The sequence below is a fragment of the Indicator indicator genome, chromosome 9 (genome assembly GCF_027791375.1).
Source record: "Indicator indicator isolate 239-I01 chromosome 9, UM_Iind_1.1, whole genome shotgun sequence".
NCBI lineage: Eukaryota > Metazoa > Chordata > Aves > Piciformes > Indicatoridae > Indicator > Indicator indicator.
The window spans coordinates 8,866,595-8,886,012 of NC_072018.1; the positions used below are offsets into that span (position 1 = coordinate 8,866,595).

The 19,418-nt window shown below is 35.0% G+C and overlaps 1 protein-coding gene across 1 annotated transcript in view; it reads left to right on the forward strand.

Moving 5' to 3' along the window:
- The window catches only part of USP34 (ubiquitin specific peptidase 34), a 108,153-nt gene that overhangs the window by 24,417 nt on the left and 64,318 nt on the right, over window positions 1-19,418 (forward strand). Inside the window, exons 8-18 of the mRNA XM_054383754.1 lie at window positions 2,440-2,501; window positions 10,534-10,615; window positions 10,704-10,796; window positions 12,784-12,909; window positions 13,267-13,396; window positions 13,992-14,027; window positions 14,425-14,555; window positions 15,082-15,698; window positions 16,168-16,382; window positions 18,122-18,237; window positions 18,322-18,449. Coding sequence (XP_054239729.1) covers window positions 2,440-2,501; window positions 10,534-10,615; window positions 10,704-10,796; window positions 12,784-12,909; window positions 13,267-13,396; window positions 13,992-14,027; window positions 14,425-14,555; window positions 15,082-15,698; window positions 16,168-16,382; window positions 18,122-18,237; window positions 18,322-18,449 — 1,736 coding nt within the window. The remainder of the gene's footprint in view (window positions 1-2,439; window positions 2,502-10,533; window positions 10,616-10,703; window positions 10,797-12,783; window positions 12,910-13,266; window positions 13,397-13,991; window positions 14,028-14,424; window positions 14,556-15,081; window positions 15,699-16,167; window positions 16,383-18,121; window positions 18,238-18,321; window positions 18,450-19,418) is intronic.

The window sequence follows — 19,418 nt, forward strand, 5'->3', positions numbered from 1 at the left end:
GCAGATTCTAATTTCAACTCACAAGATCAAGACGGAAATAGATTTGGTCAAATAATTTCTATAGCTTGCCTAATTGGTTCTAATGGAAGATAAACATCTGTTTGTTCTCAACATAGAGAATTCTTTGAACAAAAATATCAGTGAATTTGAACTGATGAATCTCTCCTGACAGGGAGGTGTTGATTTGTATCTGCCAAGAGATTTTTTTTTCTTCTCTCTCTTGACAGCTAACATGACCAGTTCTAAAATTAAACCTTTCCATTTCATGGAACCTCTTAAGACTCACAGAATACATGCTGCATGGCATACAGGGATTATCTTTGCTTTCCACCGAATACCAATTTGCCTCCCTTGAAGAGTGTTACAAATAAGCTAGCCATATATGTGTATGTAACATATACATAAAGTGTAATATCATCTGACTAAAGTTATTATTTACAAAACAAGGTTGAAGACTGACACATGGAAGTTAGTTTTAGCAAAGTGGAAGTGTAACTGGTTGAATATGAAGTTGGAAATAGCTACAGAAAAGAACAGCAAAATGTATACCAAGCTATACCTGAAGCTTTACTTTTGCTGTTGGTTGTTCATCTGATTTCTTCTCTCAGTCATCTGTTTAGGTTGTTCAGCTCCAAAATACCCTCTTCTCTCTACTCATCCCTCATAAATAGGACTCTCTGCTTTCCTAGCATGCCATTTACAGATGAACTTAAGTATATGAAAAGTAATAATGCATCACTGATCTGGCCATCCTTCCTTTTTCAGTTTTTCAACCCCTTTTTTGCTTTGTTCTGTGCATTAGTAACATTGTTAGGTTTCCTGAACAAATTTAGTGCAAAACTCAAACAGTGCATGTTTATTCTTCTTGCACTGGATTCCCATGTAGAAATTTTCATTGCTTTTGAACAATGTGTTGTCTTGATACAAGACTAGTTAGGAAGATGCCTCTTTGTTCTCAGCTTCCTTTGATGAACACTTTACACCTTTGGAGACGTTCGTAACTAACACATTTGTGTGTTACATTAATCAAATATCAGGCCACAGACATCTTTAGTTTCTTAAAATGTTTTATATATGCTAAAAAATATGTATTTTCTTCTCTCTGATAATTCATAGTAATGAAACATGAAATGAACAAAATGTTAGGAGATGAGTGAGAATAAGGTGGTAAAACACTATCCTGTGTGTACTTAATTTTGTACAGTTGTGTCAGAATTCTAAGACTTTTGTTAAAACTATTGTAAAATTTGTTGAAAATTCCAGCAAGAAAGAACATATTTTGTCAAAATTCCTTTGGATAAGGATTTGGTATGGGAAATTTGGATCAACATGTGAGCATGGATTTAAAATCGATGATAGTAACAGTTCAGTACTCTTTCACTCCTGGATCCCTTGGGGCACAAGTCTTCAGAAACTTCCTTATTTGACCCAAGTCGAACTGGTCATAAGAGTTTTTTCATGAAATTCTGTTCACATATGTTTTCCACTCCTAAATATGTTTCATTTGTATTTGTAAAAAACTTGTCTATTAATAATTGTGTAATGAGACTGACTTTGAATGCATGTTTTCAATTTTGTTAAAAAACTTTTTTTTCCCATGAAAATTGACAAGATTAGTGATAAGAGATCTTTGTGTAAAGACTGCAGGAAATTAGCCATTACCTGAATTACAGAGTGCATGCACCAGACTTGCATCAAGAAAGAAAAGAGTAAACACTTCAAAAAAGTTACACAATAAGTTTAATTTTAATTTCAAAAATTCACATTACTGTGTCTTTAAGTTTTTTGAAAACAAGGTGACAAAAAAGTGTAGTGCATAATAATAAATGTTTTTTAAAATACATTTTAAAATGAAAATGTTTTTTAAATGCGTACATGTAAAGAACTGCATACAGAGCCACCTCTGTATCTGAAAAGCTGAGGAAAAGGGTGGTAAACATTTAACAACCTTTTTTTTTTAATCTCTGAAATTTCTTGACTTAATTAGTTCAGATGCCTTTGAAAGCTTTATTAGATATAAATATATATAATTTTCCTTCTCCACTATTGTAGGTTCAACCCTGATAATGTGAGAAAAGAAATCTTTGCTTTTGTTAGAATAACGGGGAAACTCATCCTAAAACATTCAATTTCCAGAGTATGTTTCATTTCTCGTGAAAAGTGACTGCTACATACCTTATTTTGATTTCAGGAGTGGGTGCAGTTTGGTAACATCATTTAATTGCTTTAATGAAAGAAAGGTTTACTAAAAAGGAAAACTGATTCCTCTTGGCTGCTAAAATGCCCATTTAAATTTTCACAAAGCAATGTATTTAAAACCTTTCAAAGTACCAGAAAGTTTTGTTTGCTGCTACTAATGTTATTTTTAAATGTAAGAAAACTAGCTCACAAAGTGTTTAGATACAATTTTAACTTTTTTCTTCCTTTTTCTAACTGTAGAACCAACTTCATACCTTCAATGATGTGTGTAATAATGAGTCATTAGTTTCAGACACAGAAACGTAAGTAGGAATATTATTATGAATACTTAAAAGTGCGCTATAAATTCTTCTGTGTTGTCATTATGGATTATACACAGTGGGGAGTTGTGATAATCTGAGGCATCGATGAGAAATATTCTAATCAGTGGTTTAATAAATAGTTTTCAGTAGTAACTTTAAAAATATTTCCAAATGTTTCAGGATTTGTTGTACTGTCTTAAAAGGTAGAGTCAAGGTAACCTTTAGAAAAATGTAGATACTGAAGTAATAAATACCTACAATGGGCTGTTACCTCCATTGTGATGTTTAATAAGAATCAGTTAATTGATATCCAAGTAGTATTTTTGCCACTTTCTTACTTCTTCTGATTACTTAATTGAATAAGATTTGTCTTGGCATCACCAACTCTCCCCACCTTGTTGCTAGTTTTCCACCAAGTCTGTGACGCTATTTATTATTTTCCTTCAAAGTCCTTATTTGTGTAATTCAGGTGTGTTTAACAGTTGTAAAGGGAACTCCTGTAACAGGAAGATTCATGTGTGGGATCATATTCCAGTGAGGAAATTTATTGATTTTTGTAGTAACTCTGAACTTAAAATCTTAGAGCTGTCTAGAATTCAGACAAAACTATATCTTTAGCTAGGTGAAATAGTTCCTTTGAAATAATAGGCAAAATAGGTAAAAATCTAGGATTTTACTTGTGTACCCTCTTTATGTTTATCTTGGAGTGTGATCTACTCTTTATGTTTATCTTGGGGGTTGTATCCATGTATGCATTTGTCTCACTACAAATATGCTCTCCACCATCTTTTGCTTGTTAATGAAAAACCTTTTACAGCAGCTGTTGACTTGTTTTTTTCTCTGGGTAGCTTTATTATGGTTTTATTTTAATACCTGCATATTGAAGGTCAAGACCACAGTACTGTAGATGTCATGGAAATAACATCTTGAGTATTTGGAGTAAAATTTATGGTAACAGGGCAGTTTTGCTTCCATCAAGATGAGAAAATACCTTGAGAATACAAAACAAGTAACCAATTGTGATCAGCTTTTTCTTGTCCTTTGTCACTAAATCAATACATGAACATGAATCCATGCTATTATTTCAAAGTAGATTTTGATACATAGTGTCAGAAAAATCATCGAGAATTTTCATCATGTATGGCTCAAATTTCATACTACAATCTGATGAAACCTGAGTGTCATGCCATTAAGCTCATGTATGTTTAAAAAAAAACCCTCACATGGAATTATACATTGATAAGTTTAATGTGATACTAATGTAATATATGCTAATATATCAATATTATTTCTATATTTTGTGTCCTGGGAGAGGCGTTGAGTTTTATCCAAACCCTGCAGTTCCATTGCAGTAGAAGGAGCATAACATGTTGAGTCTGAGGTGGCTTGGTCGGCTGAGATGTTTTCAAAATTGTACTGCCAGTTTATGGTGTACTGATACACTGGGACTGCCCAGTATGTTTTTTCTAATCCTTCTCCTCCTTCCTTCGTGTTGAAAATCTGAAATTGAGGTGTTTCTGGTTAGTTTATCTTCTGAAACGTGGTTGAAATAGTTTTTAACTACTAGTAACTAATTAAGGAACATTTACAAGTTACTCTATCCGTTAAACCTAATAAAAAGCTGTTAGATTTTCTGTGTCGAAACTGAAAAAGGAAAGTTCTTGACAGGAAAAAAGAAAAGGGTGCTTAAATTTCCCTGCAGAGGAGCAGATGTACTATGCAGGAACATCAGAGTTATTTTAAACCTGAAGGAAATTGTCAATTTCTCATTTGAGATACTACTTTCTTGGCAAGGGTGTCTGTAAACAGCCTGTCATTTGAAAGCAATGCAGCACGAGCAGAAGACCTTCTTTTCCACTTCTGTAATATGTGGGGCTTTTTTAATCTGAATCCCAATCATTCTGGAGTTTTACCTGAAATGTTTGGTACAGTTCGGTATCAAGTACTGCTGTTCATCTTCAGATATCTTTTGAAGTCACTGATTTCTTGCTGTGAAATAATCAGAAAATGCTGATGCAGAAAATGGGGGAAAAGTCTCACTTCTACACTTAGTTCAGTACAAAGCTACCCTCTCATTAGAGGCTCTGTTGAGAAGTTTTTGGATGAGAAGGTACTTAAGGAGTTGGCAGTGATTGAATGAGCAGTAAAAGGAAAGTTTTTCATTCCTATTTTCTTTCCTTAGTGCAGTAAGGAAGTCTAAGATTTATTTTGTACCTTTGCAGCCTCTGCAGATTTGTCAAAAGGAAGATGGTTTGCATTATGTCTGGTCATCCCCATTATGTGTTTTGACTTTTCCAGATGCATTTGGAACTGTCAACCTTTGGGATTTCTCCTTCTGTATCTTGATAAGGTGGGTTTGCGGGAGGTATCTTCTTTTTCAAAAAGAGCTATCAGGTTAGCCTTGCTCTTCCCTTTTGTTTGGAAGTTTCATCAGGATTTTTTAGCAAATAGTTTGCAACAGTAGCTTCCCACCTTTATCTGCATGGTTGCAAGTTTTTCCATGATGTAGGAGAAGCTAAAGCATCTTCTGTCAAGAAAAACATTGGTTTTCACAGTTTGCACTTCAAAGCAGCAGAAAGCTTAAGACAGGGAAGTCTGTTTTCTAGCTGTAAGTATTTGTATGTCTTTTTACATTTAGTTTACCCAACTGTCTTCTCTAGGGTTGAGCGTTTGTGGTGATGAAGTATGCGTATCATATAGATATGTGCAGTGTCTCAATGACTCAGCTTCATAATATCCCTCAGAGATACAATTTTATTTTAGCTATTCCTTGCTCTTAAGATAGAATCAAATTCTTGGCAATCTGAGGTACTGAAGAGTACGAAATCTATTGAAGCTAAAAATAACAAGACTGAACAGAAGTGTCTTCCAAGTCTTTGAACAGTGATTCCTAAAACTATTTTGCTGATGTTGCTTAGTGAAAAAATGGCCATGCCTTTCAGGGAGGGAAAGATTTTTTGTGTGTGTGCTGTTTGGACCACAAGAGAAATAAGTGGTGGGATTTTTCCTTAATGAGGACACTGTCAGCTTGTAGAAATAACATGTGTAAAGAGATATTTTGTTTTGTTATTCTCTTGGCAGGCAGCCAAGCGTTAGTGTCAGGATTGAGGTTGATGCTGAGGTGACCTATTGCTTCATTTAAAAACTTGATTACTCTCATTTAAGAAGCTTCCTACAGAGTAATTTCAGAGTCCAAAAGAGTCTGAAACTCTTTTCACCTCTAACAGAAAAATCTGGACTATTTCTTCTCTTTTTTCCTCTCTTTTCTTATTTATTGAGGTATTACACTACAAGTTTTGTATTACTTTTTCCCTTCACCTCTGTTTTCTTAGCTTTTGCGTTCTCAATTCTTGTCTGGGCTCACCAACTGAATTTGTGGCAGCATCATTTAAATCCCTCTTCCCTTCTCTCTATTCCATATTACAGGGATCTTTTCAGATTTTCCCTGAAAAAAACAGTAGCAAATTTTTTTCCTTCAGCTGACTAATGTTTCTTTCTAGTGGCATATACCTTTCTAGTGGTATTCAGAGATTAATAAATATATTCAGGATTATGTCAGAGTGGTGGTTTGGGAGCATCAAATAAGAAAATGTGTGCTCATAAAAAAAACATGTGCTTGAGTGTGTGTTTAGGCAGGTGCCTGCTTCATCCTCGCTGCATTTCTGATCCTAAAGAGTTGAGAACAGTGTTTTCCATCTGTTGTTATGTTGTAGGTGCTAATTCAAAAATTTTGTTGGTAAAAGTCAGTCTTCATCCTTTGCAAGATGCTCATTGTATTTCTACATATTTTCTTTTAAGGTTTCAATTATATTTTTCCGTGAGGTTGACGTGCTGTCATATTTCATCCTGTACTGACCTGATGTGTGTTTGTACATGTGTGCTGAATTGTATTGGGAATTGACTGATTGGATAAATTAGTTTTCCTTTGGGAGTGTTACTTTGCTTTGGGATTTGTTCCTGGATCTGGGTCATCGTGTGGCTTCCACATATTGCACCACAGCCTTGGATTAAAATGTTTCTAGGAGTTTAACCCAGTCCTCTTACTGAGGGGCATCCTTTGACCTACTGGGAAGATGTGTAAACCATAGCTTCCTTCTGGATAGTTTTATTTACAATAATGAACCAGATTCAAGCTTAGTACTCACTTTTCATAGTACTGTTTACAAACACCAGATTATATCAGAACCTACATAGCTTCTGCTCTTCCCTGCAATCTCATGGAATGCCTCAGGAAACTAATGTCAAAAATGCTTGAATTTAATTTCTTGGAAGTAAACCAGTTATTTTTGACAGGCATGAGTTGTCAGTGAATTAAACTGCAAGTTTATGGGGAAACTAATTAGTTCTGGAGATCATATAGCCCAATGTGTGTGTAGATTTCCAGTGTGAGAAAGATTTAGAGATAATTCAAGTAGCTGCTGCCTTTACTTTTTCTGTCTCTTCTGCTCCTTCACCCCTGACACAGACTTGCAGAGAGTGTCAGGTTCTTTAAATGAGTTTTCCTCTTGCTATATCCCAGTTACTAACTGTGAAAAGTACATAATATATGGTACTACCAAGGTGAATGTTCTTGCTATTAAGGCCTACATGACTTAGCTATCTAACTTGTAAAAACATTTTTTGTACTGCTACCTTCATATTAGAAGGAAAAGCGTATCTATATTTTGATCATAATGCGTGCTTTTCACTCCCACTGTTTCCTTCAGTTGAAGGATTTTTTTTTCTGTAACTTTTTGAAGGACTTCATTTAAAAGAAAATTTAAGCATATTTTGATTTTGAATTGAGTTTTTCCTAAGCTGCTTGAATTGTAATGGTATCATATAGGAATAGTCATACAATAATTTGCAAATAGCTCTATAAAAAAGTACTTTTGAATTATGAAAAATGCATACTATCTGAAAAAAATCAACACAGAAATTTAAATGAAACTGCATTGAAAAACACTGAAAATCACACTTAATAAAAAGCTATCCAAGGCTGCCCTGCTTATTTGGGGCAGCTCAGAACTCAGTGAATTTGTATGAACTTGAGCGTATCTGAAATTTCTTAAGGCTATATGGCTTTTGATAACTGTTTAAGTAAAAATGGGGTGAGTGACAATACACGAACTTAAATCATACAATAATTTATCCACAGGCTGAGAATTTATTTATATGAAGTTCTGGAATCACTTGTGAATTTACATGTTCCCTCTGTTTGAAAGTGAGGCAAATTAAAGGAGCCAGAAACCAGAAAGTGAAATAAACTTGTTGTTTAATGGAAGTACTCAGGAAATAAGTCAGATATCCTTCACTTACACTGAAATTGGTTTTCTTTGGTGAATCCTTGAATCGGCTATCATAAATATTTTTATTAGTAATCAGAGAACAAAATACTTAGTGCTGGTAATAAGTTTATCATCTTAAAAGGTAGTATATTTAGTGACTGCTGTGCCCTCAGCAAAAACTTTCTGGGAGGAGCAGTCCTCTCTGGGAAACACAAAGACTGCATTCTGCCTTTCACAAGGATCCTCTTGTTTTTGGTCATCCTCAGCAAATCCATATCAAATGAATGTTTACCTTCAGAAATATGAGATGTCATTTTATCACAGTTGAGCTCACTGGTAGGATAAAGAGGTTTTTACCTCTGAGAATACCTCTAGTAAACAAGGCGTTCCTTCAAAACAATAATCCATATCTCAGTAAAAGAAATGGTGCAGACCAGAGAGAGAGAGCTGCCATACTCATGTAATAAAATGTGATGGAACACACTCTGTAAGAGAGGTTTTGTTCTTCCCTTTGGAGTAGCTAAAATGGAACATACGACTCTGGATATAATGTCTAATGGATGTTGTGCTACTAGTAGAAGTATTTGGTTTAAAAAGCCCCTGAGCAGTATATATCCTTTCATATTAAAAATGCGTAGTGAATCTATCAGTGTTTATCTGCGATTCATTCTGAAAGCTACAGGGTTGAAAAATCAGATCCAAGAAGAAATTAAGTGGTCATGAAACAAAATAGCCTCTGTTCACTTATGACTTCAGGTGTTAGGGCTTTTACCTTTTACGGAGGACCATATGCAATAATTTCTTTCATAACCAGAAGTGAATCCATTCACATCTCTTTCATCTAGTGGGTGTTTGTTCACTCCTGATCAGATCTCTCTTACCTTTTGTGTGAAAAATGCAAACTGTGAGGCTTTTGGCTTTTATTTCGGTCATAGAGCTTGAGCATTTCTGCTCATAGCAAGGGGAAGGAATGTGAAGCCATAAGGAAGGTGTGTGAGTAGACTGTAAGTTCAAGAAACTTCTTTGCAGGCTGCATTCAATTTTCAGAGTGTGGGTTAGGCACTTGTGAATTAAGCTGACTGTAATATAAAAATACCAACTGTCTGACTCAGAATGGAAAGTAGCAGAGTCTCTTGAGTTATGTGGGCAATGCCACTGTGGTCACTTGGGCTTGTCAGCATGGATACAAGTGGGTAAGAGCATTGTTGGGAGCCATGTTAGTTCTTTAAGGAGACCGGTAGCATACATTTAAATTAGTATTAGGTTCCTTTAGCTGTAAAATCAGCAAAATCACGTGTGTAAAGGTCTTAATTCAGATTTTGTTAGAAAAGCCAGCCCTGAATGACTGTGATATGCACGCTCCAACGTTTGTTTTGGGATGGTGGTTGGGTTTTGGTTTTGTTTTGAAATGAGGCTGTAGGAAGTTAGTAGATCTTCATTTTGTGGAACAGATCCCTCTTTGAGCAGATACCCTGTGAAACTGACTTTACAGTATATGAAATAATTTATTATTAAGACACTGTTGGTAAATTGTTGTACCTTGCAAGCCAGTTACTACTTAAATGGTAGAGAACATTATCTTTTTTGAACAATATAAGAATATTTGATTCCTCATGTCTTAGAATAGAAAAGGACAGTATAGGAATGGGGTTGAGTAATAGGAACTTTGTTCCTTGAGTTCATCCATAGGGATCAGGCAATTTAAAACTATTGAAGACCTGACAACATGCCCTAGAAAAGTGAATCCTTTTTGGAAAGTCTACAAAGGCAATCTCTTTTTACCAAAAGAATCTTACTTTCTTATCAGGGATGGTAAAGATTGGCAATCCTGGAATTTTAATAGTGACCATAAAAATGACATGGATAGCAGTGGTAAAAATAAATCTTTCTGTAGTCCTCTAAGACACCTCTTCCTTCATAGTCTCTTTTCCTTGTGAAACAGAGTGCTTTTATTCAAGGGCCGTTTAAATGACCAACTGTGTTTTTAATACAGTGATGTCCTTTAATTGCCTCTGGTGCCATAATCTGGGTAAACAAGTGTTTACTTGAAAGGAAGGAATAGAAAGGAGCTTATGCACTGATTTCCAGACAGGGCAGTCCTTTCTTGGAAATTCAACTTTTATTTTGCAAAATTCAGCCTCCATGATGAACGTTTGCATATGGATTGACAGTGGGTAAATTTCCCTGTTATTATGGATGAAATAAAATCAGAATTTTGAAGCATCTGTGTGCTGTGTATGAGAAGAGGATTTTAAAGCTGCATCAGTTGGTATTGAAAAGAAACTAAAAATATTGAAGTGGCTTTCTTTAAAAAATAATTTCTCTCACTCCCACTTTTAGATGTGTTTGTGAACATAGTAGTCCTGGAATTTAATTCTAAATTTGGGTTAAATAGTAGCATATGTCAAAATCTTGTATGTGTGGTCTTTGAAAGTGATCTACAGGTGGTCTGTGGAGCTGTATTAACTAATACCATTGGTAGAGTTGGCTGTTACAGGTTAATGATCCAGAGGGGAGAATGGGCAATGTTGATGTTTGACATAAGTCTTCTAGCTAAAGAAAAAACATGGAAATCATTTGCTTCCTATGTGAATGAATGAATGTTGAGTATGCTTTGTGCTCAAAAGAGCTTTTGTATGCTTACTACAGTTGCAGATCTTAATTTGAAAGACATGCTGTGCTAAGGAAGAGCACAGTGTATATACCATAGGCAGGTAATTTTAGGCAGATAATTTTACCTGGTTCTGCTCTTCTTTCATCCCTAGGTCAATTGCAAAAGAGCTCGCAGACTGGCTAATCAGCAACAACGTAGTTGAGCACATTTTTGGACCAAATTTACATATTGAGGTTTGTCTAATATTATTTTTAATATAAAAACGGAGCAAGTAACTTCTTGTTCTAGTGAATATTTCCTCAATATATTGTTACTTTACAGATCATCAAACAGTGCCAAGTGATTCTGAATTTCCTTGCAGCTGAAGGGCGACTTAGTACACAACATATAGACTGTATATGGGCTGCTGCACAGGTATGTATAGAATATGTATAATTGCAGGGGTGATTAAAAAACAAACAAGAAAATGGCAGGTGGATTTTGGAGTATATTCATAAAGCTGAATTTCTTACTTTGTCTTGTCTGTGTGTTTTGATGGTAACCTTTTTAGGTAACTGCCACAATTACTGTTTTTTCATTAACTGCAAGAATTCATCTGGGCTATTTTTATAGAAGAAAAAAATGAAGTTGTATAGCAAAGACTGTTTTCACTGAGAATGGGGATAAAGATTGTGGGGTACATGTAATATTTGCACCATTGTGATAAACTGCCTTGTTTCTATGTAATGTAGCTTCCATTTCTGTTACTCCTGGTAGGAACAGTCAGGTGAAAATTGTGACAGTGAAGTTAACAGCTGTCCTACAGTGCTGGTGTTAAAAGTCTATAGAAGGCCCTGAGGGGCCTTTATTGTTAAAGAACCGATCAAAAAAAAAGCCCTAAACCACACTCCTCACACACCAAAACTGAAGCAAAACAAACACCAACCAAAAAAACCCTTCAGGGTTTCAGTATGAAGGTCAGAGAAATAGAATTGATCTTTTCGAACAGGTGTAGGGAACATACTTTTACACAAATTACAGTTTGAGGGGGTATTGTGTATATATGTTTTCTCTATAATTTTTCAGACAAATACTACTGTGGGCACGTTCTGAAACCCATATAGTCCATTGTCATTATAACATGCAGCTGGTATGGTAATAAATACTCATTATAACACAATTCACTCTAATATGCTCCAACAATTTTCTCTATCAGAGTATAATTAATAATTGCTTACTTCACATTTTTAAAGTGATTTTTTTACTTGATTTAATACACAAATACACATACAGCAACTCACACTAGTGTTAGACCTCTGCATTTTTTCTTTTATACTATTTTAGGAACTTAATGTACTTCCATGAATGTGATACTCCTTTTACGGTCCACATGTTCATTTTCAAAATACATATGTTTGGTATCAGAATTAAGTATGTCATAATTACTTCCTTTGAAAGGTTTAAACTTCTATTGTTTAAAAGGCTGACATCTTTAGATTAAAAGAAGGCCTTAAAGAATATATTTTCCATTTTTTAAACCATTTTTTTGACAAAAATTTATCTTCTCTGAGTCAAGGCAGATATCTCAAGATGTGTAATGCATCCTTGTATAGAACTCATAATTTCATTCCAGTTTGAATCCTGTGAAAGATGGCCTTTACCCCAAAAGCTGCTGACAAACGTATTTTATATGCCAGGGAGGCAAAATAAAATAAATAAAGACTGAGAAAAAAAACCTTTTTGAGGTACATATTTGGTACCAAACATTGAGAATCTTTTTCTAGAAGCTTTCTTTAACCTTTCTTTTTTTTTTTTTTAAATATCAGCATCTTTGCAAGCATAATGAAGCCCTTTGAGTGACTATGAAAAGCAGCATTTAACCTAAGAGGAAACATCTAGGAGCAGTGTCACTTTAATGTGTAAATAGTGAGCTAAACACATTGTCACATTTTTTGACATCCATTACTGTACAGACAAAACAAACTTAAATAATCATCGCACAATTTGCACAGTCTGTTTTCTCAGTCTTGTATTAGCCTGCAATGTCTTTATTTGTATTTATCACTGCTAACAAGACAGTCATAGCAAATGTTATTTACCTCAGGATTTAGCATCCACGCTAATATTTTACAAGTTATATTTAAGTTAAAAAACAAAATAATGTTCCAATTCTTCTTTTCACCAAATCTGTTAGAACTGGAAGTAAGGAAGGTATTGTTACATTGACATGGTATACAATATAAAAACTAAATTTAGACAAAATTGCTAGTCTGGTGTAGCTTGGAGTATTATTGAACAAGTGGTTCCTGATGATTTGTGCAAATACACTCTTTAATTCCTGCAGTTTTATCAATCTTTGAATTATTTTTTTGTTTAGAGAACATTTTGCTGGTCTGTTACCTTCTTTGTTTGTACTTTGTAGCTAAAGCATTGCAGTCGTTACATACATGACTTGTTTCCTTCTTTGATCAAAAACTTGGACCCTGTCCCACTTAGACATCTTCTTAACCTAGTTTCGACTCTTCATCCAAGTGCTCACACTGAACAGGTAAAGGCAAGGTGAATGAAAAGCAATTATGTTAATGTATTAAACAAGAACTATAAATTTGTCTTTCTAAAGGAATGCATGTGTAACTAATACTAATGCATAAGGAAACTGAGTCAAGTTGTCATGTTTCTTCAAGTAAACCTTTTCTGGCTTTTGAATTATCTTTCTTTTTTGAGATTTTTGAAGACTCTGTAACCACTGAGAGATTTTAAGTTTGTATCTGAAGTTGTTTCACACATGATTTTGTGCGTTTGTTTATTTTGGTGAACTGTAGAATTGGCACGTAGATTAACAATGGATCTTTGAATACAAAACGTACTGCTTCTTAATGGTGCTGTTGTCTGGTTTTGCTTGTAGACCTTGTATTTGGCATCAATGCTTATAAAAGCATTGTGGAATAATGCACTAGCAGCTAAGGCTCAGCTGTCAAAACAAAGCTCCTTTGCATCTTTACTCAGTACGAATCTACCCATGGGAAATAAAAAAGGTATGTGGTTTTCCAGTAGATCTTGTAGTTAAATGTTTGATTTCCATAGTCTCCGTGTTAGTGTTGGACAAAAGGGACATATAGAACTTTTTACTTGAAATATTTTTAACAAGAGTCATGCTGGCATATTTTTCAAGCAGAGGTTGTGGATAGAGACAAAAGCATTAAAACTTCATAAGCATGTTTGAAAAGCTTTCTATTTCAGATCAATTCATATATCTAAAGTAGTATGTATTTTTTTTGTTTGTTTGTTTTTAATTCAGAGGATGGTCCATAACTCATCAATTAACTATTCTTGTTCCACTGAAGATCTGTAATTTACATAGCTCCATAAATTCTTACAAAAGCTTACCTAATTTTTACCTACTTTTCGATACTATATGCCATTGTTGGTTTGTTTTTGTTTTTGTGGGGTTTTTGGTTTTTTTTCACTTGACTGTGTTTTGCCCACAGTCATTACTGAAGGTACTTCAAAGCCATTTTATTGTGGTTTCCCTTTCTTTCCCTACTGCTGATTTTTATGAATCATGGACAACTATATGCTGACAAAAAGATTTTTAGTCACTTATTTTTTCATCCTGCTTTTTTCCTTCAGAAGAAGAGGAGCTCAGAAGAGCAGTCCCTTCACCTTGTAAGTATAGTTTTAGAAGTACACCACAGTCTGCTAAGTTTGATAGCACGGTGTTTTTCTACAGCTGTTGAATTTGAATAGTAAAAATTTGAAATCATGTTTTTGTGAGAAATCAAATGAAAATTGTATTTCTTTTAGAAGCTAGGAAATTCATATAGCTCTGCAAGAAGAGTTTATATATACTGGCAAGAAGAGACATTAGAATACAAATTTTGTATGAAGTGCTGTGTTCTAAAAAGAATTTTTAGTGTTTTGGGATGTTGGAATTATATCCCTTGTTCAACTGTTTGCAGAAATAAAGCTGCTGAGGTAAAAATTTGAGGTAGATTTATGTAGTCCTGTTACATTCCAGTTAATACATATCTAAAAGTAATTGGGAAATGTGGTTTTGAACTAGGGTCACCAGCAGCAAGCCCTCAAAGTAGTGACAACAGTGACACCCATCAGAGTGGGGGCAGTGATATTGAAATGGAGGAACAGCTTATTAACAGAACAAAACATGTACAGCAGCGACTTTCAGATACAGAGGTAAGAGTGTAATTCTTAACCTGTGAATTTTATTGCTGATTTGCCTATTACTAGCTATAGAAATAATTGTTCTTCTGTATTAATTTCAAAACCTGAACAGACATATCACATATGCTTACCTGCAGCAGGATAATGGATAACTAGATTCTTACATTGTTTAAGTTTATTTAGAATATGTTGTACCTTGCCTGTGAACAAGGTGCACTGCGAACAAACACCTCAAACAAATGGATTCTTGCATTTAAGTTGTATTTCAATTAGATTAATCTGTTAGTAAGGGGTTGCAGAACATACTGCTTATGAGTCACAGCCTGTACATAGTCCAATTATAAATAAGGTAATGCAAAAATAAAATTGTTCAATCGTTTTGTCATTTGCCAACCAAATTGAGAAAGAATGAAGATTTGTAGATTGAACATATTTCCTCATAAATGAAGAGTAGTGTTTGAATAATGATGATGTTGATTATGTGCTTTCAGTGGTGTTTTATTTGTCCACCAATCTTAAAAAATCCCAAAAATTTCAGGAATCCATGCAAGGAAGCTCTGATGAGACAGCCAACAGTGGTGAGGATGGCAGTAGTGGTCCTGGTAGCAGCAGTGGCCACAGTGATGGATCCAGTAATGAGGCCAACTCCAGTCACGCAAGCCAGTCTGCTGGAAGCCCTGGCAGTGAGGTGCAGTCTGAAGACATTGCAGATATTGAAGCTCTCAAAGAGGAGGAGGATGAAGAAGAAGAAGATAGGAGTCATAATCCCCAGAAAAGCAGTAGGAGCACAGATCTACGAAACAGGAAGCTAGAATCACAAACAGGCATTTGTCTGGAAGATTCACAAGTGGCAGTGGAGAGGAGTGGTGCAAATAATGGGACAGGAAAAGACTGTGTTTTTAACACTGACTCTGTGACACCGGTGGATAATCGAATTAGAATGCTGGATGCTTGTTCGCATGCTGAGGATGCAGAGCATGATATGACAGGGGAAATGAGCACGGCTCGCATCTCACAAGGGTCTCAAGATTCTTGTATAACTCACACAGGGGACTTCCTTGGGGAAACTATTGGAAATGAATTGTTTAACTGTCGACAGTTTATTGGGCCACAGCATCACCACCACCATCACCACCACCATCATCACCATGATGGGTAGGTAGCTTGATGTTTCTTCTCATTCCTTCTGTAACAGAATTAAAAGTGGCAGAAAAACACTCACTGTGGGCAGAAATTTGAATGGACAATTTCGTTCTCGTTCAGCATACTTTTGTCTTACAGAAATGATAGTTATCACAGGTAGTTACACAGTGATCTGTTTTGTTGGCATCTGATTAAAGGTTTTTGTGAAGTTTTTGTATTTAATAAATAAGACTGTGTTTAACAAAATGTTACAATTATTCTGGAAAATGCTCTGTTTAGTTAGCATTAATGGAAATCAACACAATCGTCATGATAGTGAGGCCTTCATTTTATGTGTAATAATTTCTCAAATTCATACAAAGGTTTGCTGTTCAGACAGATGATTCATCCTAACTTTATCTCTAGGAAGATGTTTGCTCGCTTTTTATCTGCTGTAAACAGCTTTCTCTTTGATATGGTTCGTTCTAACATTCTTTTACAGGCATATGGTTGATGATATGCTAAGTGCAGATGATGTCAGCTGCAGTAGTTCCCAAGTCAGTGCAAAATCAGAGAAAAATATGGCTGATTTTGATGGCGAAGAGTCTGGCTGTGAAGAAGAGCTTGTACAGATTAATTCACATGCTGAGCTAACATCTCATCTTCAGCAGCACCTTCCTAATCTTGCCTCTATCTATCATGAACATCTTAGTCAAGGTAAGACTGATGAAAACAAACAACAAACATGTTGTACTTCTGTTTTATATAATTTTGAATTAGTCTCCAGTAATTAAAATAGTAACATTATTTTAACCATACATATATATTTGCCCAAAGAAACTACAGTGACTACTGAGATTTTACTGTTTCTCCAAGAGATTAATTTTTGTATCGCGATTCAGCTGTGTTTACTTTTTTAATTCCCCCCCACTTCTACTGGAGCTTTTAGTGCAAGTTAAAACAAATAAAGGCAATAAAGAGCCTAGCAAATGTTTTTCCTAATGAATTATTAAAGTAAAAAGAAAGATGGTACTGAAATGCAAGGTAGTGGTTTGTATTTTTTTTTTCTTTTCTCTCTCAAACCCTAATCAGTATTTCTTCTGATGGATGGATCTTACTGTGATTCTGTACATCTGTCATCTTAACTATGAATTAACCATAATGGGCTGTACAGAAGATAATTCTGGAAAAATGAGATAAAATATAACATGATACTTTACAGAGCTGCCTTAAAGGCCATTTATGCTATTTCATCTTACACTGCCAAATCTTCTAGTTTACTTCAGGGTGCAATTTAAGATGCTACTGAAACACTTCTCAAGAATTGTATCATTTCTCTATATGCTATTATGCAAGCTTTATTTTCTATTTTATTCTCGTTTTAAATATAATGGAGGGTTGGTGAATCTTTGACATTTTTCTTCAGTGGTCTGGCAGAACCAAGTTTGCTGTCTTGCAGACAGTAAACCCAGTACAATTTATATATGTGTCTGAAGCGCAGTTGAGTAAGAAGTCTCTTCTCTACACTTAGTGCTTCTTGTTGTGTGGAGATGAATTATAATTTCAGCCTGACATTGAAAATTTGGAAGGATTTTTTTCCTACACTGTAGAGTTGAATAAACAACTAAAACATTGTCCTTAAAACATGGTGTAAATCAGCATATTTTTTCAATATTTTCCCATAAATACTACATATCTTACTGAATATCCAAATTGCTGTTTGAGCGTGAGGCCGTCAGTGCAGATTAGTTTTGACACCCCTAGTTTGCACGTGCAAATAATTAGTGTTCTGTGTGCAATCTAAATTTTCTGCTTGACTTTGCTGTGGCATGAAAATAGTATCAAATAGTAGATAAACGAATGGTGCCAGCTGTGGCCATATAGAAGAAGGAAGCTGTGTCTCAGTGTTTATGAAACATGATGAGTTTCTCAAACTGCACTTTGATACTCTGTCATATATAAAAATCAGCATTTGTTTTTCCTGGGTTTTTTAGTTAGACATAAGAGATCATGCAGTATGAGGGGAATTTATTGAAATGTGCTTCTTTCTTCCTTTCCATCCATGGTAGTTGTAAAGATACTTTCCTTTAGATCACAGCATTACAGAAAGACCTTACAAATATTTTAATTACACTACAAATGAAATCTAATGACATTAAAAAGCGATTGCACTTACATCTGCAGTTCTTCAGTAGTGCTTTTATTGCACCTTACCATTATAAAAAACAGTATATACATTGGCTTAACTGTCCTGTTGTCTTATTGTATGGTCATAATGTTTTGTCTTTTAAGAAAACCCTCTTTGGGAAAAGGCTGCAGTTACAGTGGTGTTGTGCACACTTTGAAATAGCTGAAATGACAAAAAAAGCATGTTGTTGTTCACACAGTTAGGGAATAATGTCCAAATCAGATAGTTCCTTCTATTTATTCAATAATGGTATTTATATTTTGTTCAGGACCAGCAGTTCATAAGCATCAATATAATAGCAATGCGGTGACGGACATTAATTTGGATAATGTTTGTAAGAAAGGAAATACCCTTTTGTGGGATCTGGTCCAGGATGAAGATGCAGTAAGTTGAATACCAGAAAATAATATTTTTTAAAAAGAAAATAAATATATACTATTCAGTGACCTCTCTTTCTACTTGCTGTAGATTCATCTCTCTGAAGGGTTAATAAATGAAGCAGAGAAGCTGCTCTGTTCTTTAGTGTGCTGGTTCACTGACAGACAGATTCGAATGAGATTTATTGAAGGCTGCTTAGAAAATTTAGCAAACAACAGGTAACTTAAATTATCTGTTTCTACATTTATCTGTTTTTGCAACATATAGGAAATCAAACTTGACTGTAACAGTTTAATTTTACAGGAAGACAAGTTAAACCAGAAAATTAGAAGGATAAAAATAGTTCTCCAAGTGTTACAGATGTATCTGATGTTCCACTTTTCTATTCTGTCAGTGTTCTTAATTTCTCTCATCTTGTTGCACTTGTCTGTTCTCCCTTAAGCTAGAGGTTCCTGCCTCTGATAAATTTGGGTCCGGATCTTAGCCAGTTGAGCACAAGGTCCGGTGCTTTAGCATAAGCATTTGGAGTTGAATATTTCTATTTTACGTGCAAGTAGCTGAGGAGCACACAAGTTCTTTTCCACCAAATCTATTGGGTCTAATTTCTGTGAAGAAGCAGCTGCAAGTAGATGTAGTAACTTGACCGCAGATAACTTCTTTTAATATAAGCTGGAGCTATGACACTGTGCAGTCTGAAGACTAGCAAAAGTGGGATTTACTTGGTTGATAGAACAAATCTACTGCTGGGCATCACCTTTTTGCTAAGAATTGTATTTGTGAGATGAGTTAGAAGAATACTGAGATCCTAATTGTAGAACAAATGTGAATATACTTATCACTGAGGTGAAAGTTCAAGTTACATGCAGTTTATGCACTTCCTGAGTTTTCCTAGAGGCTTGTCTTCCAGTACACATCTACTTGTGTCTATAAGGAGTTTGAGGCAGACGTATTTCTGCTATGCCATCTTTTGGTAGAAAAAATACACTCGTTTTGCTGAAATTTCAAAAGATAAGTATTATGAAACTTCAAAAAAAAACACCTTTTGAAATGCATAATGGTTTATTTCCATATTTGTCCAAGAGTTGTGTGTATAAGGTGTATTACATGTAAAGAATTTGAGGTATGTGTAGTTCAGATTCAGAGAACTAACTATCACGATGGTGAGCTTAACACAGATAATTCCAGTG